The 26,027-nt window shown below is 45.7% G+C and overlaps 1 protein-coding gene across 1 annotated transcript; it reads right to left on the bottom strand.

The window, feature by feature from the left end:
* Positions 1 to 26,027, bottom strand: VXN (vexin). Its single transcript, XM_043880347.1, has 6 exons — positions 25,559 to 26,027; positions 20,723 to 20,778; positions 11,889 to 12,039; positions 7,708 to 7,769; positions 4,745 to 4,836; positions 1 to 2,449 (listed from the first exon to the last, which is right to left on the bottom strand). The coding sequence occupies exons 1-6, from the start codon at positions 25,623 to 25,625 to the stop codon at positions 2,266 to 2,268; spliced, it is 612 nt and encodes a 203-aa protein (XP_043736282.1). The 5' UTR covers positions 25,626 to 26,027; the 3' UTR covers positions 1 to 2,265.

The following is a 26,027-nucleotide window of genomic DNA, read 5'->3' as shown; positions in this document are numbered from 1 at the left end:
AACTCTTGTGGGCATTTATTAATGTCACAAACAAAGCATACTTTATTTGAATTGGCCAATGAAAATGTTCTACACGAGGCAAATACTTCATCATGAAATTTTTAAATGAAAAATAAATAAGCTCCATCTTACATACATCTCCAGCTGCCACATACAAATAGAGGATATCAGTTGTAAAGTAAATAAGTTAAAATAAATAGTTGTAGGATAGTCTGACAGGTCCAGTGTAAATCACCTGTTCCCTCCCTAACTTTGTTCCGGGCCCCTTCGTCTGTTCACTGTAAGAATATTACACAGTCCACTGTGGCCCTTATTGAAAGGGCCCTTGATGTCCACATCTCCAAGTTATGTTCTGTTGGCAGGACTGGGTGTTCAGTCTAATACAACAGTTGAAGAGCAGAGGTCAGCAAGGTGAAAGCCCAGGCTCCTGATGCCGTCTTACATTTCACCTGGAGATATGGAAGCAGGTAGTTCCCAGAGCAAAAAGCAACACGTGCCCATGAAGCAGCAGCATGTGAATAACTGTTGAGTCTGAGACCAGTGATGTTGGCAAAAGTTTCCTTTGTACTAAAAAATGGCAATTTCCAACCTGGTTTCAGGCTAAATTTCACCATGGAGTCGCTGGTTTTGTTAAATGAGTTGGGTTAATTTAAGCTTCTGAATTAGAAACCAAACCTTCTGGAAGCAGACTTGAGGCCACAGATGACAAATATCCAAGGCACATCCCATTAATCAGCTCCACAGGCAGACATTACCAATTGATCACTGCATTCCTTTCTCTCAGATTCCAGCCCCACACAGCATTCCACGCAGCCTGTGCCAATCATTTATGTTTATTGAGCATTTGAGATGAAGTTTATTTACTAGCCTTGGATCTTCTCTATGTTCTGAAAATTCTATAGAAAGAAGTAGATACCACATAGGCATTGAACCCATGATGCCAGCTATGGGTTGGGTGCCTTCAGACTATCATTTAACTGCGTTAAAGCTGTATCTACTAAATGGAGAAGGCCACCTACTCAGAGTTGATAGGAAGATTGGGATAATGTATGCGAAGTGCTCAGAATCACACCTGGCACACAGTAGGCATATAATAAATGGTAGCTGTCATAATCATGTTATTATTTTAAGGCTATTGACATTGATGATAGAATTGATGATGACATTTCCATTAAAAGAAGGATAGCATAATATTATATATTAGGTTGAACCATATGAAATTGATAATTATTTTCAACCTACAAAAACAAGAATTTCTTCTTGTTGAGTGTTACACATAATGATGCATTTCATTTATATCATGTACTTGTTCTAACTTTGTCAACTTGCTTCCTTCAAAGACTGCCCCCAGAGACATATTCTTAAATCAGCTGCTAGAATAAGCAAAGCAAGCAGTCCAGTACAGAGGGTGAGGACCTGTATTTAGTATCTGGTATCTAGTTCCATAACCTCTTAAGGCCTCAGCTTTCCCATCATAGACTGGGAATACTTGTGCTTTCTTTAACAGGAATGTTGTGAATGTAAGAGGTGATGGATGGGAGAACACTTTTAAAAGCTAAAATAATCATACCCAAGCAAGGTATTATTAATTCCACTAGACTGTGCCACTTCAGAAGAGATTAGCATTCAAAATTTTAAGTCATGTTTTTCTGTAAAAAAATCACATGTAAAAGAATAGAGAATTCATGCAATCATGCCAAATGATCATCAAAACTGATCTTGACGATACCCTCAAGTGGATATGAGAACTACTAAGTAAATTTGTAAAGCTCCTGGTCACTAAAAATCATACCTCATCAAGATGAAATAAATACAGTAACGGGAACAGCGAGAACCAGTGTGTTCACAAGTGCCTCAAACATCAAACTTTTACATTTATACCAGGAATTAGAACAACTCCCAAGGAAGACTGAGGAATTGTCTGCTTGATTCCTTGGAGGTCTTTAAAATGGGTTGGGAAAGTGGGTTTGATTTTGGTGCCATTTTGCTTAAACATAGGGATGTAAACTTGATGACCTCCCAAAGTCACTTTGAGACCAACAGCTTTATTGATTTGAAGAAGGGAACAGTTTCCTTTTGCTTGCCTTCGAGGGAGGTTCCTGTCCCATGTCCTCATCCAGGGTGATTAGTTAGTGTTGGAGGGTGATGACACATGGCCCAGCTACTAGCAAGGGTGAATATGTGGCTCAGTTCCGATCCAGAAGTTTCCTCCCTTTGTGCAGTGAACTGGGGCCGGTGCAGGGCACCCGACCCGGGGGGTCATCTTTAGTCAGCCTCGAAGGCACTGTTGGTAGCTCCCACGTACTCAGACTTCTTCTTGTGCCTGGTCCACATTTTCCGGAGGATGCTTGGCATGCCGCAGGGAGCACTTCCTGTTAGCGGGAGGGAGGCTTCTGCTCCCTGAGGGAGGGTTGGAAATTCTTCAGTCATCTTCTTGAGGTGTCTGGATCTACAGAAAAGCCGAGGTGGGTGGGGAGGGCGGTCACTCTGCTGAGCCTGACTGTTAACTGTTGCCCTCAACAAGTATAGCTGGAGCCCCTGCTCCCCCTGGGCCCTTATAACCTGTGACCATGTGGAGGGTCACTGTTGGGCATCATGCAGGAATGACACCCCTCCCCCCGCCCCAGGGGGGTCCTTGCATGCGGAAGGGAAGGAGGTGGACCTGAGTCCACTAGCACACGGATCTCAAGTTCAGTTCTTGTTCCAAACTCTACTGTCCCACCCCTGCCCTGCCCCTCAACCTGAACGATTTTGCTGGAAAGGTCAGATGTCACCAAGCGTCACCTCTTGAAAGTGAATCGGCCCTGGGGCTGAATCTGGCTCCCACTTACTCTATGACCTCAGTGACTCGACCTTGGCCAGCCTCAGTTTCCTCATGTGTAGAATGGAGATAATTTCATCTAACTCTTGGGGGTTTTGTGAGGAGGGAAATAAGACTATATAAAGCATCCGGCACGTTGTTGACCTCAATAAAGGTTTGTTTTCCTTTATTTCACTTTGTTTCACTTGCTCTCCTTTAGTGAAAGAAGCAGGCTTTGTTTTCTTTTCTATAGCCAGTGTCCAGGAAAAAAATGACATGAGAATATCTACACTTAGGGACAAAGGGGCCACTTAGAAGAACCCTTTGCAGCAGATGCAAACGACTCATTTCTTGAGGGGGCTCATGTCTGCTGGTTACTGCAGCTGTCAGCAGCAGCCTTACCTGTTCAGAACAACTTGCTACCAGAACTTAATGCAATTGAAATGATACTTTTGGGACTTCTCTGGTGGTCCAGTGGCTAAGATCCTGTGCTTCCAATGCAGGGGCTGTGGGTTCTATATCTGGTTGGGGAACTGAACTCCCATATGCCTCAAGGTGTGGCAAAAAAAGAGAAAGAAATCATACTTATCTCTCATCACATCCCGATATGTCGATGGCTTGGTTTTTATTGTTTGTTCTAGACTGCATTCTTTCACCTAAAAGAGCTTCACACTGGTTTGGTCCTCCTTTAACTCCCTCAGCTTTTAAGGGCTGATATGATAGCCCATGGTCCCTCATCTGTGAGCATGGCACATGTCCCCAGGCACGTGTCCTTCCCATTCACATATTGTAAAGCTTCTTGAAACATGATGCAGTCATTGGTGCAAGGTCTCCACACATTATCTCATCCAGTTCTCACAATAACCCCTCAAGAGGTTATAATCATCCCGATTTTCTGTTTTGTTTTTAAAGAAATGAGGACACAGAGGTCTGAATAACTTCTCTGAAGTTACAGCAAGTCAGCGGCACAGTGCCAGCCACACAGGCAGAACTGAGTCAAGAGCCCACACTCTTCGTCATCCCTGACGCCACTTTCCTGCTCCCTCCAAGTCTGGAGGATTGTGGTGGGGGTGTGGCCATCTTCTTAGAGTTCCTTTGAGGTCAGTGGGGTGGTCCTTGGGGGTGTGCATATTGCTCCGGCTATTCTAGCTGCTGGTTCTAGAGCAGAGTTGATAGTAATGTGGTTGTTGTAGTTTTGTCACTGAGTCTTGTCCACTCTTGCGACCCCATGGACTACAGCCCGCCAGGCTCCGTTGTCCATGGGCCTGCCCAGGCAAAAATACTGGAGTAGGTTGCCACTTCCTTCTCCAGGGGATCTTTCTAATTCAGATATCAAACCCTTGTCTCCTGCATTGGCCGGCAGATTCTTTACCCCTCAGTCACCAGGGAAGCCTTAATAGTGACATGCAGGTCATAAATTTGGTTTGAAACCTTTGTATCTTATGTACTTATTACCTGGGCAGGGGCCCTGAACCTAACGTGTGAGGCATTTCAGGAGGCTCTGCGTATGGCCTGTGATTGTGTGTGTGTGTGTTAGTCATTCAGTTGTGGTGGACTCTTGGAGACCCCCTGGACTGTGGCCCACCAGGCTCTTCTGTCCATGGGATCCTCCAGGTTGCCAGTTCCTTCTCCATGCCCTGTGATTAATTTATCTAATTAACCAAAATTCCTCCCAAATGACACTTCTCCAGGTCTAAAGAGTGGCGGTAATGAAGTAGAAACCATCAAAAAACACTTGAGCTTAATCCTAGTGAAACAGTCAACGAGGTGCTACAGAGGCCCGGGATTATAGCCCTCATTAGAAGGTCGTTTATGGCGGGCAGGGATTTGGTTTTAGCATCTCTCCGGGATCTTTCAGCCAGGCCACCTGTTACTCTTCTGTGCAGGTGGAGGATGGGAGCAGGTGGGGAGCCCCTGGGAGCTGGCTGGAGGCACAGCACTTACCCTCTAGTCAGCACAGCTACATTCTCCGAGCCTGGGGCTGCCGCCTCCAGGACCGTGGGGGCTTTCACGGAGATCCGGGCCACCGGAGGCATCTGGGTTGTGAGAAGGGAGAGTGAGGTTGTTGCCCTGTCCCCAGCTCCCGCACTGGCTGGAGCCATTGGAAAGGGCATTGGCTAAGCTGCTGAACCGACATCAACCTAGGGCAATGGACCTCACTCCGCCTTGGGCCCTAGGCTCCCCTAGGGGGGCATGTCAATGCAGCGCTGGGCCCACCCTCACTTCTGACTCAGTAGGTCGGATGTTGGCCTGAGAAGCCGCCTTTCTAACAAGTTCTCAACTGTTGCTGGTTCCCAGACCCCACTTTGGGAACCACTCACCTAGAGAAACTTGAAAGTGAGCAACTTATTCTAGCCCGAGGCCTCTCTCCCCCTAGTACCCCCACGATCTGTGTCCACTTTGTTGTCAAATCCTGCAGGTTCTCGCTTGGAAATGTGACCAAGTGCAGTGACATTCTCCTCCACTGAGCCTCAGGGCCAGTCACCCAGGACAGGATCTCCTTGTTTCCCACCAGACCTGCCCCACACCCCAGGCCCCTCCTAGAATCACAGGGTCACCCCACTGAGGACGGACCCAGGTCAGCTCTGTCCCCTGCTGTGTGCGTGTGTGCTCAGTAGCTCATTCATGTCTGACTCTCTTGTCATCCCCTGGATGGCAACCCGCCAGGCTCCTCTGTACATGGGATTTTTCAAGCAAAAATACTGGAGTGGGTTGCCATTTCCTTCTGCAGGGTATCTTCCTGACTGAGGGATAGAACCCGAGCAAGTCCCCTGCATTGCAGGCAGACTTTTTACCTGCTGCTCTTTAAGGGTCCTCAAAACAGGACTCCCCCTTATCTGCCTCTGTTTCCCCCACATGACCCAGCGGGCCTGATCCTGCCTTTTCTGATGCTCACCCACAACTCTGCATCCTCACCCAACCATTCCTTCACTCTCTGGATTAAGCCACATCTCTGCCTGCCCTTCAAGGCCACTTCCTCCAGGAAGCCTTCCCTTAGGCTGGTGCCCACGTTGATTTATCTCCGTCTCTTGTCCTCACGGCACTGAGTCCCTGTGTGTCATGTTTTGCAACCCACCAATTCCGTGTCTTTACGCCTCTCTGTTTCCTCTGCTTGTGCAGTTTCCCCAGGAAAGGCTTGGCCTGGATCAGGGTCTGGGACTTAACCCTTTGCTGGCTCTCCTCTTAAAGGAGGTGGTGAGTGCTCAAGAAACATGTACTGAGTTGAGAAGGAACTGGTGGCCTGAGCAGGGCCAGGTCCAGAGTTTGTTCAGTCAGTGGATCTCCCCTTTGCTCCTCCACCCCAAGCCCCAGGGAAGTCTTAAGGTCACCACATTCCTGGAATTGCTGGAAAATTCCAGGTCAAGGGCACCGGGATCCTTCCCCTGCTCTCCCGCGCTGGCCCAGGGCTGTGGGCAGAGCCACTGTGCCACCTTGTGGTCTCCCGGGAGCTGTCCCTCCGGTCGTGCCAGTGGCCAGAAAATTGTTTCTTCCCCCACTGTCCTCCATCCTGTTTCCTCCAGCGCATATTAATGTCCAGTCAGATTTGACTGTGTGAGCTCTGAATTGCTCTCCCCACCCTGGGATAGTGGGCCTCCAAAGAGCTGCAGGACCCCAGCCCCATGGTCTCGGGCCCAGAGGAAAGGGTCAATCAGGCTGCTGCTCTGCCCTCTTGCTGCCCCTCCATTGTGGTTACATCTCCATCACCACCCTGTCCAGTCCCCTCTCTCTCTGACTTCCCGGCTGCAGCTACCTCTCCAGGGGTGAGGGCACGTTCATCCAAGGTGATGGACTGCCCTCTTCCCCTTAGTCAGGGCTTGCTGAGGGCAGCGGTTCAAGCTGTCAAGCCTGACAACCTCCACTCTGTGGCAACAGCCAAACCACCCTGGGTTGCTCCTGGGTACCAGTTTGAGGCAGGGAGCTCCTGATTGTCCCATCACTGCCCTTTGGGCAATTTTTCTAATACAGGGATGACCTAAATGAAATAATTGAATTAGATTTCCTGCCCAGACCAGGAGCGAAGCACTCACATCTCTGCCCAGTTTGTTTCATAAAGATGAGCAGATGGCTCAGACATTCTCTCCAGTCTGTACTAGTTTTCATGATCCATGAATCTCGAGATCTGATGCTCACAGAGTCCAGGACGCCCAAGCTGACCTCTCCTTCAGCCACCACTCAACCCCTTCTCTGCTGACCCAGAGAGTACCCATGTTCCTGCCCGGAAGATGACAAGGGAGATGTGTTTTCACAGGGTGATGCTGAGCTAGACCCAGACACGCACTGTGATCCCCCTTCAGGGAAGGACAAGCCACCCAACTAGGGGTGGGTGGGCCGCAGGTGGCTTTTGGCTCCTTCAGGTGTCCTTGGCCGCCTAGGGCCACCTCGCCCAAGGTCACCCCCTCCTGGGAAGCCCGCATACCATGACAGAGCCGGGGGAAAATATAAAACCTTGGTCAATTGGATCCATCTCGGGCAACCCCAGTGGACGACACTTGCCTCAGTGCTCCCGGGGGAGGCGGTTCAGTGGTTTCCTCTGAGATGATGGTGTTTTGTGCTTTCACAGAGCTTGAGACCCTTGCATCTCTTTACCCCTATAGCTGCTTCTGGGAATTGGACAGGCACCTCCACCCAGCAGGGACGTACCACAGAAACTGCCTCCCTCCCCCTGTGTGAGATGTCTGCTAGGTAATACCTTCTATTTGCCTAAGAGCTGAATATCTGGCAAGAAAGAGATCAGCAGCCAGTGGTGTACCGCTAGCTGAGGGGCTTTAGGAGCAAAGAACCCTCAGCTGCGCTTTTCTAATAATCCCCAGGCCTGGGACAAAGGACGCTTATTCTACCTTCATGGCACAGATAGGGCGAGACGTTTAAAGCCTGGAAGATACAGTTAACCAGGCTAGATTACTTACCAAAGCTTTGCCATATGTTCGATTCCCACACAGATTTGCTGATTTGGGTTCCGATGTCCCCACTGAAAGTTGAACGGAGGGGACGTTACTCAGTGGTACTCTGTGTTCTACCTCCCCTGGTTCTGCATCAATTATCTTGTTAGTTAATCAAATCACAAATGCAGGAATTTCTAAGGGCCTTTTTACCGAGCAGCAAAATCACGAACTAGGGTCAGCAATGGGGCTGTCGAGTGGGTCACCTGCATTAAATGAGACAATATTTATGTGTTTTACACTCAGCACATCGCCTGACACAGTAAATATTCAAAAGTATTTACTCGCACTCTTCAGGGGGCTAGAACTAAGGTCTAATAAGATCACATATGTCAAGGTGTTCAGTACGGGGTTTGCCTGCAGTAGGTGCCCAGAGGATGTGCCCTTAGCTCCTCCTTCCTTCCTAAGGAGTCACATCACATGACATTATCAGGAGTTAAGTCTTTACAGCGGGGATCAATCATTTACCCTGAGCTCCTGGACACACCTCTGCAAAAACGAGCCTGTCTCATAACTTGGCAGGATCGGAGGTTATCCGTGTCCTCAGACACTGGCCTGAGACATAAGTGAGAGCCTTCTTTCTGTGCCTTTATTTCTGAAGCCCGCACTTCTGGGAATCCAGGTGTTGAGCTGAGTAGCTAGTGATGGGCAGGGGGAAGCTGGCCTTTGATGGAGTCCCTCTTGGGACAGATGTTCCTGGCAGAGCCCCATCCTATCAGACTATAGCATAGAGAACACGCCCATCACCCCAAGGAAAATATCTCAATGCCAATAAAACGAAGTCACAGGCTATGAAGATCAGACCATTGATGTATCATGCTCTGCCATAAGTGATGACAGTAGCTTGTATGTTTCAGGTGCTGTACTGAGGGTAAGACACATAAACATCATCTCATTTAATCCTCACTATAATCCTCACTCCTCCTCCAATGTGCTGTGCTCAGTCATGTCCGACTCTTCGTGACTCCATGGACTGTTAGACTGTAGTTCGCCAGGCTCCCTTGTCCATGAGATTCTCCAGGCAAGAATATTGGAGTGGGTTGCTATTCCTCCTCCAGGGGAATCTTCCCGATCCAGGGATCGAACCCTCATCTCCTGCCTCTCCTGCATTGCAGGTGGATTCTTTACCTCTAAGCTGTTGGGGAAGTCCTTACAGGTAGACATAATAATAGGTGAGGAAATGCAGTCTTTAAAGATGCACAGCAATTATGATGAAGCTGGGTGAGGATGACTTAGGGAATGGCAAGCTGACCTCTTTGGTTGTCTTGCAGGGCTAGGGAAACTTGACTGAGGGAACCCCTAACCCATTCTGGGAGGAGTTTGTTAGGCAGAGAGACCCAGGGAGGGCAACCCACAGAGCGAATAGTGTCAGGGAAGGTCCAGGATATAAAGGAATATAATGAGTGGTCACAGCTCAGGACTGTTCTGTGTATGGATTGGTAGGGACAGGAGTGTCACAGGAGGTGGCCCTGGAGAGGGAGCAGAGGACTGGGTCCTACAGGGCCTTGGGTGTGGTCTGGAGGGCGACTGGGGGTGGGAGGACACAGTGTTTAATGCAGAGGGATAACAGATTCTGCTGTAGAAGGACCCTCCAGCAGCCTTGTGGAGGGAGAGGGCCTGGCAGCTGAGGACCAAAGTTGGCTGCTACACACCAGGGATGAAGGAAGTCTCACCAGGTAGCCTGAGGTTGGTACCAAGAAGAGACGAGACCTATGTAGGAGCTGACGTTGTCAGTGATTGGTGTGTGGAGTAGGGGTGGGGGAGGACATGGTGGGAGGTTTGGGTCAATACCCCAGCAATTTGCTGGAAAGATGGATAGCGATATCAGCTGAGAAAGGAAGAGAGGTTTAAAGGTGGAAGACAATCATGTTTGAACAAGTTGATTCTGAGACATCTGGAGGTTCCACCAACCCAGGAGATGGGGTGTCCTCTTTCCTGGGCACCTAAGGTTCACCTGCTCAAGGCTGTAGGCTGAGAGGGTTTCTCAGCTGGGCCTCTGCCTTCAGAGTCCTGCTATGTCTAAGCTTCCTCAGGGCATATTTCTGCCACAGGAGAAGTCTGCAAACCCAGGAGTCTTTTCCTGTAGCTCAGGAGAGAACTTGGTCTCCCGATGTCAGATCCCCGAGACACATGTCCTTCTCACAGGAGGATGGCAGACTTGTGTCCGAGGCTTGTGCCCAGCCTTTCTGGGGGAGAGCACCGGGGCCTGGCTTTGACTCAGACACCCTCCCTCCCTCTCACCCTCCCCTGGAATCTGTCAGATTGTGGGAGCTGAGGGAGTTGAATCCATGCCCAGCTCAATCTTTTTTTTTAACCTGACTCGCACATTCCCTGCATGAGCTGACTGTCACATGTCGGGCAGAGTCTCCTCATTTCATAACTGAGTGTTCTCTCCTCCAATCCAGGCTTCCACAGGCTGCTTAGGGAGAAAAGCCTGAAAAGCCTGCCTGAAACTAGACAGTTGGAAGACATTATTTTCTGGAGGGGAAGAGGCAACTAGCTGGGAAACCAGGAGACCTGAGATTTAATCTCAGTTCTGTTGCTAATGAGCAGTGTGACCTACGTAGGTCAGCTAGTTTCCATGGTTTCCGTTATCTCTCCTGTAGATCCACAGGGGGTGCTTGCAGGAAATCTGTGGGCCTCCACCTTCGGGGTCAATAGAATCATTGGGGAGCAGGCATGTTAAGACAGATGGCTGAACCTACCCCAGAATTTGACTAAACATGTCTTGGGTGGGACCCAAAGTTTGCATTTCAAGCAGGTTCCCAGGTGATTCTGCTGTTCTTCCTGGGACACCCCTTTGAGAACCACCCATCAGATTGTCTCTAAATCCTTGGTCATCAATATGTTGTCCTTGGATCAGCATTGTCAGAATCATCTGGAAGCTTATTAGAAACAAAATCTGGGGCCCTACTCAGTCCTGAATTAGACTCTGCATAAAAACAAGATTCCCAGGTGATTCTCTGGTACATTAAAGTTTGAACAACATGGTTCTAAATTCATTTTATGATTTTATGGGGAAGGTATCCTTCTTTTCTACACACAGGCACCCATCCACCCACCCACCTATATATAGGCAGAGGAAAAAAATTATCTCCTCTTAATTTGCAAGGCAGATTGTAGTTTCCCTCATGCTTTCATTTTCTGTAAAAAAGATATATATATGTAATCACTTAACTAGAGAATATAGCTTGATTTATGGGTTCTCATACTTAGGCTTATAAAAACAGGATCAGTGTGTTTGTGACCAAAGAAACTTTAGAAATCTAGTCTAAGATCTATGAAGGAGGAAAGATGGAAGATGGTTGGATGAAGAGCCATACTCAGTGGGGTCTAATTTCCATTCTTGTAAAATACAAAATAGCTGACACTCCAAAGCTTTGAAAAGGATGCCCAAGACTTTTTGTGTATTTCTGGAGTTAAAAATATGAATAACTATAGGCTGTGGGCATAACAGAAATCAACTAAACCAGGAATTAAAGGCAAGACACCATCAAGACTTCAGTAAGCTAGACACAGATTCCTATTTAACTGCTGGGGTGGGAGCCATTTTTTTAAAATAGTGCGGAAGGTAAGACTCTGTTTCCAACTTTCAAAACTAATTTGTCTCTAAATTCTTTTTATAAATTGTTGAAATAGTTAAAGCCATTTAAATTTAAAATAGTGGGATTTTAAGATGGCAGCTGATGAGTCTGTATAATTTCACACACACACATACAGCTTAATGTAAGCTTCTTTTACTTCATGAGTCGTGTCTACACCGGTTTCCTCTCCTCCAGAATAGAGTGATTTTTATCTCCTCCTGAATCCCGCAGGACTGCCTCTGGAGCTAGGTGGTGGATGAGGGCATCTTTGCTCATCAGGCAGACCCCGAAGCCGGTGGTTTAAGGCAGAAGGTGTTTTGTGGTGCGGCGGTGGGTGGGGCCGAGAGCAGGTGCATTCAGAGCGGGACCAGCATGCACTGCGGAAGGCGGCGGCCCCACTCCAGCCACAGGCACCGCTCACCTGGCCGGATGGAGGACCCCAGGGAGGACCGCGGCGTGGTGGCAGCAAAGCCAAGCCAGGACGCAGGCACTGTGGCAGCCGCTCTAAGTGGGTCACTGCCCCTCAGGGAGGTCCCAGGGACCGCAGGGCCGGGATGCACCTACCAGGCCTGGCGGGAGTCTTGGCCGGATGGGGACCCTGCAGCCGTGGGTTCTGGAAGCGGCCCGACCTGCGGCCGTCACCGTCGCGGCGGTCGGTGCGGTGCGGCAGCAGCTCCAGGGGCCGCGGCGCGTAGAGGTCTGACTCGACCACCACCTGCGGGGAGGAGGAAGGACCTGAGTCACCTTGTTCCTCTCCTGGAGTCTCAGAACCCACAGCAGAGGCCCAGCCCTGCAGCTTTGCAGGGGGACCTTGTGCCAACATGGAACTGCTGGCGCTGTTGAGGGGAGCGTGAGAAAACCTGGGGGAGACTGGCCCGAGACAGTGAACCGTTGTATTGTACTCCAGCAAGTCCAGGGGTACCACGGTGCAGGAAGATGAGGTTTCTGAAGCTTCCCCACCAGCTGTCCCTTCAAAGAGCCAGCAGCCTGGGCTATCAGGCCCCCAGTGGAGGCCGGCTCCCTGCCTCAGAGCCGAATATGGTTTGACAACAGGACAGGAATATTCTGGCCACCTAATGGAAAGAGCTGACTCATTGGAAAAGACCCTGTGGGAAAGATTGAGGGCAGGACGAGAAGGGGACGGCAGAGGATGAGATGGTTGGATGGCATCACCAACTCAGTGGACATGAGGCTGAGCAAATTCCAGGAGACAGGGAAGCCTGGTGCTGCAGTCTACAGGGTTGCAAAGAGTTGAAAGCAACTGAGCAACTGAACAACAACAATTTGAAATGGGGATGGCTCTGGAAATTGGGGTCTTGCAGCCTTTGCAGCTCAGTGGGAGCCCTTGTTTATGTAGACCACGGCTTTTTGGATGCTCCATCAGAGAGACCTAGGGAGAGGACTTGGGCCCCACCTGACACTCAGGTTGTAAAAAGAAAGAAGCTGTTGGCAAGAGGAGCAGGCGTGACTCCTGGATACTCACACTTCCTCCGCTTTGCAGAATGCCTGTGTCAGGTGGAGCTGTGACATGAATTTCCGTGACTTGTGGCTGGTAAGTGGAAATTCTGGCAAGCTAGAATAGAGTGCTACTTGCTAAAGTGTTTTCACCAATGGTCACCTGCTGAATAGTTGTTTGGGGGAAAGTACATTAAGAAGAATATCACTTTTTTCAGGATCCACCAAAATGGGCCTTTAAAATTATTTAAAAAATTTAAATTATTGAAATGATTTAAATGTAAAACTTTGAGACAAATAGTGCTTTATTTTATCTTAATTTGGGAGTGAGGTGACAAAGGGAATCTCAACAGCTTTTGGGTCTTATCCTGCCTATTTTTATACATAGCTGCAAACGACAGTGGGGTCATTCATTCTGAATGTGTTCAGTCCTGTGAAGCAGGTTAGAACCTCAAGCATTACACAGCAACCTCTCTGAGGTTTGGATTCACTTATTCTGTTGTTCACTTGCTCCTTCCTTGCACAGACACACTGCAAGGGCACGTTTGTGTTAGATCCTGGCACTGGGTGTATCTGAGTGAGGTGGACCTATCTCAGCCCTTACAGTCCAGGCTTTGATGAATTCCCCTCTGTTGTCTGCAAATAATGATTGCGGTTGAAGCTGAAGCAAATAAGACTGAATTTTAAATATTACAATAAGGTGATATTTTATCTTAGTGGAGGAAAATTGAACCTTTAATAAATATCAGGCCACTAGGGGAAGTGGATTCATGACCACACTTCTCATACCAAAATGAGCATCAGACAGGTCAAAGGTGAATGTTAAAAAAACAAAAAACTAACACAAGAGTATGGCCCAGTATAGCATTTGTTACAGATAATAGGGAATTATCCCTGTGTACATAAAACTCTTGCCAATCAATAAAGAAGAAAAAAACAATAGGAAAATGGGGCCAGAAACCAGCTGGCAACTGACAATAGACATACCAGTGGCCAGTAAATATGAGAGGTTCTGGACAACAGTAATTAAATGTAAATTAAAACAAAGTTGTCTTTTCTCCTATCAGATTGTTAATGATGAAGAAGATGAATCTCTATTTGGGGAGAGAAACAGGAGTTCAGACCCCGAGTCTGGTACTTTGAGACTGTGTGGAATGGTGTCCTTCTCTTGACCATCCTTGCTGGTTGGGGCACAGTCACTGCTGGTCATTCACAGAAATTTCAGGAGCACAGCAGGCTCTTCCCTCATGTCATCCGTTTCCCTACCAGTGACTACTACCAGTGGTCATGTCCCCAACAGAGGAAGGGGAGCTATCACTCTTTGCTTCAGTTTATCACAAATAGTCCTTTGCTTAGAAAATTAATTTATCCCCAATTTAGTCATATCTGACTTAGGAAATTAAATCTTCTCAGGTCCATTTTGGGAACTAGACTCATTTATTTTTTGCCTTTGGAGAAAGCTGATGATAATTCAGGACCATTTAAAATCAGGTCCCTTTCTTCTCTAGGCACTGCTGGAGGTGGGGTTTTTCCCTAATAATTTAAAATATTCTTTTCCGCCTTGGTTTTATTGAGGCATAATTGACACATATAATTGTATACGTTTGAGGGGTATAGTATGTTGAGTTGACATATTTATAAACTGCTAAATGATTAGAAGGGAGGTGTTTCTGCTGGCTTTCTAGCAAGCCTTTTCCAACAAGGTGGATTTCCAGCAAGCCTGGGGCAGCACTCATGGACCCTACAGCAGCAATGGGTCCCCCCCGAATGTGGACTTCCAGGTCAAACGGGAGAGATGTGAGCCCCGTTACTGGCATTAAGGCCTTTGACTGTCAGCCTCTCGTCACAGGTATTTTAGATTTTATTTTCCTTCTCTCAGGATTCCTCTGATGAGGAGTGAGAACTGGTATGTTTTCCAACCCATTTTGTAGATGGAGGAAGTAGGGACGTGAAAGCCTATGAAGTCCAGAGGGGCAGCCTAGCATTTCCTCCTCAGAAAAGCATCCCCGTGGCTGATTCATGTTGATGTATGGCAAAAACCATCACAATATTATAGAATAATTATCCTCCAATTAAAATGATCTAACTGGATTCTTTACCATCTGAGCCACAAGGGAAGCCCAAGAGTACTGAAGTGGCTAGCCTATCCCTTCTCCAGGGGATCTTCCCAACCCAGGAATTGAACCAGGGTCTTCTGCATTGTAGGTGGATTTTTCACCAGCTGAGTTACCAGGGAAGCCCAAAATAAATGAATTAATTTTTTAAAAAGTTCCCTTTGAAGAACAAGAAAGGTCCCCTTTGCAGTCCCTTCTCTGCACGGTAGTGGGGTGGAGGGGAGATGGGAGGGGAAAGGAGAGAGTGCCGAGGCTTCAGCTACTGGGGAGGGAGCCCCACTGGATGCAAGTTTCCTGGGGTGGGGATGAGGCTGGGTTCTTCCCAGGTCATGACCTAGGGCCCTGGCCCTCAACAGGTTATCTTCTTGGCCCTGAAGTATGCCAACGCAGCAAAGGGAAGAGGAGAGGCCTCACCTCGGGAGATTTCCTTCTCAGCTGGCCTTGTGCTTGTGTCTCCTGACACAGTCGGGGAGCGCAGGACATGGACAGCTGGTTCTGAAGGCTCCCAACAGCCTGGTTTATTCTCTGGTCTAAAGGACCCAATCTAAGTTCCCTACTGCCGCTAGTTGTAGAACAAACCGATCTGAGAGCAGGCTTTTTAGCTCCCTGAGCACAGGGGTGAGACTGGGGAAGGGGCGAAGGGGAGACCAGTGTTTAATGTTGGGTTTTTCCTTTCTGAGGTTAGCGAATCGCCTGCTGAAAGTAGACAGTGAACTCGTGAAACAGCTATATTCTGAGAAGTTGATGCTCCCTGGATGGGCTCATGTCAGAGACCTTGAGGGCAGGTAGGGAGTCAGAAAGACAAGTGGGACCTAGATGATGGAGGATCATCATCATTAGGGGCTGATAGGATCCATAGCAAAGTTCTAGCTCAACTTTCTAATTTTATACACAGGGAGACTGAGGCCAAGGGGAGCCCTGTGTCTTCAAGATCCAGACCATGGTTTCATGAGTCCTAAGGGAGTGCTGAAATCCAGAATTTTCAAGTGCAAATTGTTTGCATGGTGCATTTTGAAAAAGTCAGAGCACCAGAAAGAAAAATCAGATCAGCCCTTCTTCACAAGATTGAAATCTGGGGCGAAAGTGACATTTGCAGTCTTATTCTTCCGTCTTTCCTGTGGTGTTGCCATTGCTTATTATGAGGAGGCTGTGAATCTTGGTGCCAGTGACCCCCTTGAACTGAGAGGTCTGACTGACCCATGCTTTAGTGTAAATCTATTCCTTTGAGCTACTCTTACGTTGTCTGTAGCATCAGGATGATCAGAATGTCAATCGTTGTTGTTCATTTGCTAAGTCATGTCCAACTTTTTGTGACCCCATGGACTGTAGCTCGCCAGGCTTCCCTGTCCTTCATCATCTCCCAGAGTTTGCTGAAACTCATGTCCATTGAGTTGGTGATGCTATCCAACCATCTCATCCTCTGCTGCTCCCTTCTCCTTTTGCTGTCAATCTTTCCCAGCATCAGGGTCAATAACTTTGCCTAAGAATCAGAGGGGGTGCGGGGAAAAACTAGTAAAACTGTCTAGAGAAGAGACAGTGTGTGACTGTGGAAGAAGAAGTAAATTACGAGGGGTCCATAGAGGGAGAAACTGTGTCACTAAGAATGAGTCAGAGAGGAAAGAGATTATTTGTAAAAGAAGAAAACTGACATGGTATGGTATAGCCCAAGGGTTGAGACTAGATGCAAATAAGAATTTCAGGGAAAAGTCATAAATACTGGTATGTAAGAGCAGTTGCAAAAGACCTTTCCTGTCTTTTCTAATTTGAATGTATGGCTGAGTGTGAGTTTTATGAGCAGAGGATGAGTCAGGCAGTTAGGGGAAATCAGAAATTCAGAGGAGAGCTCAAAGGCCAGAGAGTGTTACCTGTAGGAAGATTGCATATTTGAAGACAAGATCCTAACTTCTGTTTTGTTTTGTTTTTTTTAATCAAAAGCAATTTTTAATATGTATTCATCTACTTGAGTCATTTTTTTCTCAAAGTAAAAATATTTTAGAGAGGGAGAGTCATAAACTATAAACATAGCAGTCTTTCTCAGAAATCTCCATTCCCAGGAAAGCTGAGAGCTTGGTTCTATAGAGTTTTGTTGTTGTTCAGTCGCTCAGTCGTGTCCAACTCTTTGTGACCCCATGGACTGCAGCACACCAGGCTCCCCTGTCCTGCATGGTCACCTGGAGTTTGCTCAGATTCATGTCCATTGTCTATAGAGCCTGGCTGAAGTCAACTGGATGTTCCAGGAGGCAGTGCTCCATGTTTTGGGGGCTTCCTGTACCTCATGCCCGTGTGGCTTCACCTCTACCGTGGAGAGTTGTCTCCTTTGTTTAGGTTCTGAATCCCTTGAGAAATTTCTTCCCTGGGACCCTATTTACCTCCTAGAAAGTATGATTTAGTTTCCACTTTATCATCACAGTTCTGTCCTTATAAAGCTAGTAGACATTGGTGTAAGTGGTGATTCAGACACAAACATTGTTTACGGTTAGGAATTCAAGGCAAGAACTTGGTTGAGAACCAACATTCCTAATTCCCAAAAGACCTTCCTTGAGTCATGAATGATTTGTGGTCCTTCAAATCCAGAGTCCAGATATTTCTTAATTTACAATGGAGTTACGTCCTGATAAAAACCCTCAAAATATCGTTAAGTTGAAAATGCATTTTATACAACTAATCTGCCAAACATCACAGCTGAGCCTGCCTTAAATGTGCTCAGAATACTTACATTAACTTCCACAAAATCATCTCGCACAGTCTATTTCATAATTAAGTATTGAATGTCTCATGTTATTGGTTGAATACTGTGCTGGAAGTGAGAAGCAGAATGGTTGTCTGGGTGCAGAATGGCTGTAAGTATATCCTGTTTATCCTTGTGATTGTGTGGCTGGTGGAAGGCTGTGGCTTGCTACACTGCCCAGCGTCACAAGAAAGTATTTTGTACCATGTATCACTAGCCTAGGAAACAATCAAAATTCAAAATTTCAAGTATGGTTTCTGAATGCATTTCATTTTGGCACCATAGCAAAGACAACAGTCATGAAAGTGAAGACATCATACGTTGGGGACCATCCTTAATGCCAAACTTGATTCTGTTCTCAAAGTTGAAATTACCTACAGACAACCCCTCTCTTTTCCATTTTTGGGGACACTTGCTGCTTCTTGAAACTCAGGAGCTCTGGACTTCCCTGGTAGTCCAGGGGTTAAGAATCTACCTGCCAATGAAGGGGACATGGGTTTGATCCCTGGTCCAGGAAGATTCCACATGCCATGAGGCAACTAAGCCTGTGTACCACAACTACTGAGGCCTGAGGGCCTAGAGCCCATGCTCTGCAAGAAGAGAAGCCACTGCAATAAGCCCATGCACCTCAACTAGAGAGTAGCCTCCGCTCGCTGCAAGTAGAGAAAGCCCATGTGCAGCAGTGAAGACCCAGAGTAACCAAAAATGCATAAATAAATAAAATTTTTTTAAAAAAAGAACACTTTCCTTTCTAGATTGTAGGCTTAAGTTTTTAGGGATCATGAGAAATAAGAATTCTTGCTTTACAACGAAAAACCCATTAAAAGCCCTTTCTTTCTTAATATATAAAATATTCTCAAAGGTCATTTGAAAAAGGGACATACAAGTGACAAAAGACATGTCTTTTAACTCATAGGGAAAAATAGAAAAATGTATGAAAAATGAAGAATGATATTAATAATTAAAGAAATGCAAATTAAAATAGTTTCACCTATCAGATTGTCAATAACAACATTGATGCCTTATAGTATTGGTTTAACTGTTCTGGTAAAGGTACTTTAGAACAGTTGCTAAGAATTTGGCAATGGCTATAAAATTTTTTCAGTGTTTATATCCTTTGAGCTTTTTTCTTTCTTTTTTAAAATTGACATACAGCATTGTGTAAATTTAAGTATAAGGTGTTGGTTTGATGACCCAGCATTTTCATATCTATGAATTTACCCTCAAAAACATTTGCATAAGAACATAAAAATACATTCAAGAATATTTCTTGTGGCACTATTTTAGTGGAAAAATGGGGAAACCCCATTTATTGATGATTTGGTTAAATAATCTAGAAAACTTCAGATCTGGATTGAGTGAAAAATTATAGTACATTCATACAATGTCATGCAGCCTCTAAAAAGAATGGGGAAGGTCTGTATGTATTAATTGGCATGTAAAGATTTTAAAATTTATTTAGTGAAAAAAGTAAATTGCAAAACAACATTACTGAGCAATAAAGCATGATAACTATGTATTGTTATATGAGAAATTTTCACTTAAAAGTACTAGTGTTTATTGAATGCTCAGTATGTGTCAGGCTTTGGACTAAGAACTTGAAAGAAAGAAAGTGAAAGTGTTAGTCACTCAGTCGTGTCCAACTCTTTGTGACCCTCTGAACTGTAACTCTGTCCATGGGATTCTCCAAGCAAGAATACTGGAGAGGGTTGCCATTCTCTTCTCCAGGGTATCTCCCCAACCCAGGGATTGAACCCCAGTCTCCTGTATTGCAGGCAGATTCTTTACTGTCTTGAGTCACCAGGAAAGCCTGAGGACTTCATGTGTATTAAATCATTTGTTCCTTCCAATGATTCTTGGGACATATTCTCCCATTATCCCCATTTTAACATTAACAAAGTCAAGTCCCAGAATGGTGGGGCTGTTTGCCCAAGGTCACAAAGCTAGAAATGGATAGAACTGAGATGTAAAACTAGGAAATGGATAAGAACCAGGTAGTTTGACTCCAGTCTACATACCTAACCACTAAGTTCTTCAGCTTCTCAGGATTTTTCTGATACTATATTTTACATCTTTTTAGTGTTTGAAATATTGTAATGGGAACATACTGCTTTAGAAATTTAAAAAGTAACAAATGTGTATAAAACAATGACTGAAACCTTATCTCATTTCCAGGACACTTAGAAAGTTTTGTTTTTGTTTTTTTTTAAATGGAGAATAGGATTTTAAAAATTGAGATCCTTAGAAAATCAAAATGGTGTTCTACAAAAAAATTGTGATAGAAATAGAAACTCCAGTATAACCAAGAGGGAACAATTAGCCCTGAAAATAAAACTTTTAAAGTACAAAGATGTATTGAAAGCTTTTGTGTAAAGAAATCTGTAAGTAAAATGAGAAATTCACAGGCTTTAAAGACATGTTAACTAATTTTAAGGTAATGCATGTACTTATTAAAGTAGCAAAAAATAATATAAAAACATGAAAGCCAAATATTGGTGAGGTTGGAGGTAAATGGAAAAGCATTGTTGGAAGCCTGGCAATTGTTCAGAATTCCTGGTAATATGGGACAAAACTGTAAGCAGAAAGCATCTTTTAAAAATCACTGTTATATTGTCCACTTTAGCACAGTAGTAGGAATACCAATGATGGATGGGTGAAACTCTTTTTTTACCTGTTAATTTTACTTTGAGGCCTATGCACCACAGAATTAATCCCCAATAGTATTTTGTACAAATAAATTTATTGCACTGCTATTTATAATAGTGAAAAAATGGAATATTACAAATGCCAACAATAGGGGAACACCTAGATCAGGGATGCTGTACCCAAATCATGGATTCTGTTTAAGAAAAGAAAATGTATATATAAAACAAAAACTATCTGATGCAAAAGTGGGTCCGGCTCAGAGCTTTTTGTTGTCCAGTTGACATTTATTTGTCAGTTGTTTTGCTTAAGTGGACAATGGACAATGCAGCAGCAACCTGGGCTACAGAAAACCTTTCTGGTTGTTAAGAGTGTGGATGGAGTGGGGGAGTGAAGAAGCTAGACATTGCTTTTTAAATGAAAGTCAACAAAAAGGATCAAAACGGAAGTTTTCTTACATTCTTGGTTAAGAGGTGTTGAGAGCTTTTGACTCTTCTTCTGGCTGGACTTGTCACTGCAAAGAGAGAAAGGAATTGTTTTAGAGAACGCCTGTGAGGCTGCGAGCTTCCTCGGTGGCTCAGCTGGTAAAGAAGCCACCTGCAATGAGGGAGACCTGGGTTTGATCCCTGGGGTTGGGAAGGGAGAAGGGAATGGCAACCCATTCCAGTATTCTGGCCTGGAGAATTCCCTGGACTGTATAGTCCTTGGGGTCGCAAAGAGTCGGACACAGCTGAGCGACTTTCATTTCATGAGGCTGATGCAGCTACAGTAGCAATACGGAGAGGGTTTGTACCTGCAGTGGGACAGGGCACGGGGAGCGGGGATGGGAAGAAGAGAAGGGTGCAGCTGCAATTTTAGATGTTACTTGATCAAATGCACCAAAGTTCAGAGCAGTACTAGTCATGACAACCCAAAGGTGAGTCATTAACAAATGAATGGATAAACTCAATGTGGCATAGACATACAATGAACTATCATTAAGCCTTAAAAAAAAAAAAGAATGAAATTCTGAAACTTGCTCTAACATGGATGAACCTTGGGCTGGAGGAAGGAAGGAATGGCGGGTTATTATTTCATGACTACAGAGCATCAGTTTGAGAAGATGAAAAAAATTCAGGAAACAGACAGTGGTGATGTTTGGACAACAATGTGAACAGACTTAATGCCACAGAACTGAACACTTAAAAATGGTTAAATGATAAAGTTTTTATTGTGTACATTTTACCACAGTGAAAAATCTCAAAGAGTCAATTAGCCATAAAAAGTTACTTGATTGGGAAAAGGTATGTATTTGGTTGAAAGTGGAGACAACCGGGCATCTCTTTTGCACGTTGATGTTGAGTGACTTAGAAGTGAAATCCTGCCATGTCACTACCCTGCCTGGAATGGAAATGACTTCTTGTCAGAGGTCAGGTAAGAGCTCAGGTGAGAGCTCTGTTGGTGTTTTCTGCAGAGTGAGGGCAGCCCTGAAGCCAGGAGAGCAAGGCACTGGTTGAGCCAGTGGTCTCCACTCTTTCCACTTCAGTGTGAATCCCAACTTGACCACTTGCCAGTTCTGTGACCAGGGGTCAGTGACTCATCCTCACTCCCTGTCCTCATCTGGAAGATGGGCATGGGACTCGCAACCATCTCTGAGGGCTGTGTGCGTGCATGCTCAGTCATGTCTAACTCTTTGAGACCCCATGGACTGTAGTCCTCCAGGCTCCTCTGTCCATGGAATTCTCCAGGCAAGAATACTGGAGCGGGTTGCCATTTCCTCCTCCAGGGGATCTTCCCATCCCAGGGACTGAACCTCCTGCATTGGCAGGGGAATTCTTATCCCCAAGCCACCTGGGAAGCGCCTCCAAGGGCTGCAGTGAGGATTAAATGGACTAACTTTATCAAGCCCTTAGCCTGGTGCCTGACAAAAAGTGAGTTCCCTGGCTTTAGCGGTGGTTATTAAGATTCTCCTCTTTCTCTGCAAGGTAAGGGCAGGTGGAAGGAATAGGTGATCACGTCTAGAGACTGTAGCATCCATCAGGAGTTCTCTTTCTGGAGTTTTCTCCATTTCCTCCTGCAGTTCCCCAGTCCCCCTTGCCAACCCGCTGCCCTGTTGTTTATTCCCAAGAGAATTATTATAAAGGCTGTTCACCCTAGAATTAAACCCACTGGTGAGCTTCAGGAAATAAGTTCTGGTATAACTTCTTGGTAAAACCACAGATTTTTATCTTTTGTGTTTACTGTGAATTGTGCCTGTGAAATCTTTCCCTTAAAGGGCTCCCCTTCTCTCTGGGAAGTGAAAATACACACTTGTCCTCAGTTACAGGCTTGGTCTCTGTATTGTGCCTTTTAACTACTTAAACACCGTAACACTTGCTGTTGCCATATTTTTGTGAGAAATTAAGACGGCTCAGCTAAAAAAATGCATAGATTTAGGTTGAACCCAGTGTGGTGTGTGTGTGTGTGTGTGTTGGAAAGAGGGATATAATACAATCATAGGTGTGATAATGGTTCACATTGGCCTTTAGTAGGTGATGGACGGCTTCTTCTCTTATTCACTTCTCATAGCAACTCTGTGGGGTTGGGTCACTTTATTAACTCTATTTCATAGGTAGATACTGAGGGTTAGGGTTACACAGTTGGGGTGATGGAACACAGCCTCTGCCTCTGAACTTTTACTCCATAAATGTTTTGTTCATTGCACATTGAATACAGTAAACAGGAGCATTTGGGGAAGGACACACCAGGAAGAACTATAACCCTTGTTAGAGAAAATCAAACCAACTTGTATTTCTGCAGGCAGGGAAGGTGGGAATGGGATGAAGAGTTACGGATCTATCTGATAAGCAGTGACTTAGGAAGACCTGGCAGGCACCGTCTTCTCCCACTGAGAGCCTGAAGCTCTGGAGAAGGTGAGATGAGGCAAAGCAAGGTGTAGGAAGAGGCAGGCTTCTTCCACTGACAGTCTAACATAAAACTGTAAATATCCCTTTCCCAGAGAACAGCTTCCTGAGCAGTGACATGACCATGAATACTGATGACTGGTTTAATATCTGGAGGTGGCCATGAATAAAAATGGCAAGAAAGAAATTCAGGGTTGAGTATTTATCTTTGACTAAGCATATTCGTTGCTGTAAATCTGGAGTAAAGAGAGAAACTACATTGTACGTGATGCATTGGGTTGGCCAAAAAGTTTGTTTGGGTTTTTCCATAGCATCGTATGGAAAACCCTGAATGAACTTTCTGGCCAACCCAATATTTAATGGTGCTTACTACCTGCCAGGTACTGTTCTAGATGCTTTGCATGTCTTCTATATCTCGATTCTATAGCCCTCCCCCCACACACCCCCCACCATAATAACCTCAGGAGATAAGTTCTAGTTCTTCCTTTTTTATAAGATTGGAAACTCAGGCCCAGAGAGGTTGAGTGCCTGTCCAAGGTCACGCAGCACACAAGTGGTGCTGGTCTCTTAGTGAGTCTGCTAAGCAAATGGATTCAAAGGCCCTGTTTTGAATGATTCTCTTCAGGTGAAGTATGACTTTCCTCCTGAATTGTATAAGTTTTTGATTTAAAAGGGCCATTCAGCTTTGAGGATTTTCTCCCTTAAAATTTTTTTTAAATGGAAAACATTTTAGAAAATAGACATTTTCGCATTTTCATATTTGCTTTCAATTTGTTTTCTTCTCATGCAAAAGAAATAGCAAACGAGAGGGCAGGTTTGGTCCCCTTCTTACCCACCTCTAATTCTACTTTACTCCCTCTCCAGAGCTACTAATCTCACTAACTTGGTGTCTTTCTGGCCTGGTTTTTTTTTTTTTAAATGCTTTTCTCTAGATATGTGTCTATAAACAATATATAGTACTGTTTTATATTTCCAAATTTAACAATCTTTGGCCTGCTTTGTTCCCTCTCAATGTTATGCTTTCAAGTTATTCATTGCTGTAAATATAGAATAAAAATAGAAATCACTCTGTAAGTGATGTATTTAATGGTGCTTCCTACCTGCCAGGTACTGTTCTAGATGCTTTATACGTTTTGTCTATATCTCAATTTCCCCCCATAATAACCTTGGAAGATGAGTTCTAGTTCTTCCTTTTGTATGAGATTGGAAACTCAGGCCCAGAGAGGTTAAGTGTGGACCTGTGTCCATACACATAGACCCAGTTCATCCCTGTTGACTGCTGTGGGGTCTTCCAGAGTCTGGTGACACCACCTTTAACCCCTTCCCCTCTTTAAGAACATGTAGGCTGTTTTCAGTTTTGCCCTGTGAGCATCCACATGTATTTACAGGACTGTAACTGCTGGGTCAGAGGGTCGCTTTTGACTTTTCAGGTACCTTCCAAAATCTCCAGAGTCCCAACTTCAGCACGTGGGCAGACTCCCAGTTCTTTTTTTCTCCCCCTCTAACTGGCAATAGATGTCTAAAGCTGAATTTATATTTTGATGGCTGTCTCTCTGTGGCCAGGCTGGGTCCCTCCCTGCCCCCCAGCAATGACCCTGTTGATGGCTGACACGGGAAGAAAAACGGAGTTGTTTAAACAGAGGGGTCACTGCACCAGCAGACATTTTGCCCTTTTCATTCAGTCTGACAGCGAGACCGGGGCTAAGCTGGGGGTCCTGGGTTCTCCTAGCAAGACAGAGGCTGCAGGGAGAGCTCAGGGCGTCAGGACAGAGAGCCAAGTCCTGCAGGTGGGGCAAGGGAAGCATCCAGGGCCACAGAATCCTGCCTGGGACTGGACACCATTCCCCTCGGAGCAGCAGGGCTTTTACAAAGTCACACCCTCTGGCAGTGCCAGTTCCATGTTAAGTTTGGGAACGTGGCCCTGGGGTCTGTGCGGAGGCCAGCCTGGGTCAGGGCATTCTTGGACCACTTCATCGGACCACTGCCAGCAGGCTCCCTCCTCCTGTTTCACGGCATAGTGAGAAATCACACTTTAGAGCCAGCTGTTTCTCGTTTCGGAACCCTCTTGTTCCCTGGAGAAGAGTCTCTCTCCAGCTGCCCTGGGAATTTTGTTTTCATCCCTGTTTCCTGACACAATGGCTTGTTGTCAGTTTTACTCAGCGTATTGGGTTTTGCCAGTATCGAATTCAGTGTTTAACTGCCCTCCTTTCCCCCTTGATGGATTGTTTCTCAATGACTGATGTTCATCCGTGCCCCCTCCCCTTTTCAGAAACAACCACAAACACCATCACAACAGAGGCCATCCGACCTCAGAGACCTGAGGGTAAACGTAGTAACACAACACGTGACTGTCTTTTACCCTCTGACCGAAACTGCCACATTAAGGAAACAGTCAAGGGCAATTTTACTCACCCTTGGAAGGAATCACGGTGGTGAAAACTTCTATATTTTCATCACTGCAGCTGTAAATCTGATGCATCGTTTCAGCCTTCTCTCCCCAAAAGTGCCGGGGATGGGAGGCCTCTCTCGGAACCCCTACTCGCGAGGTCTCCTAATCCGATCTGGCTCGGGGAATCATTGTGCCGGTTCACAAAAGACAGGCTGGTGCTGTGATCTCATTTCATTCCAGAGTCTTCACTGCAACATTTTCTAATCCCATCTGTCTTTTTTTTTTTTTTTTATGAATCCTATTATTGCAAACCTTTGATGGAGCCCGCTTCAGTCCCCTCCCAGCCAGGATGTATTTAACATCTTTATTTTGCCGTGCCTGCTGCAGTGGATTTGGAAGTCTTTTGTGAAGTGGTGATGAAGTGAAATCGCCTACTCGGTTAGCGCCAAGCGTGGCTGGAGGATGATACTGAAAAGGAAACGTGATTTTTGG

The sequence above is a fragment of the Cervus elaphus genome, chromosome 21 (assembly GCF_910594005.1).
Source record: "Cervus elaphus chromosome 21, mCerEla1.1, whole genome shotgun sequence".
Lineage (NCBI taxonomy): Eukaryota > Metazoa > Chordata > Mammalia > Artiodactyla > Cervidae > Cervus > Cervus elaphus.
Note: the sequence above shows the minus strand (reverse complement) of the source record. Positions and strands in the feature narration are given on the sequence as shown.

Bases quoted from the DNA above. Each gene is read 5' to 3' on its own strand.
- VXN (XM_043880347.1), bottom strand. From the start codon at position 25,625: ATGCATCAGATTTACAGCTGCAGTGATGAAAATATAGAAGTTTTCACC. The intron at 20,779-25,558 runs GTGAGTAAAATT...CTCTCTTTGCAG, and splicing joins CACCGTGATTCCTTCCAAGG to TGACAAGTCCAGCCAGAAGA. The intron at 4,837-7,707 runs GTAAGTAATCTA...CTCACAACCCAG, and splicing joins GAACATATGGCAAAGCTTTG to ATGCCTCCGGTGGCCCGGAT.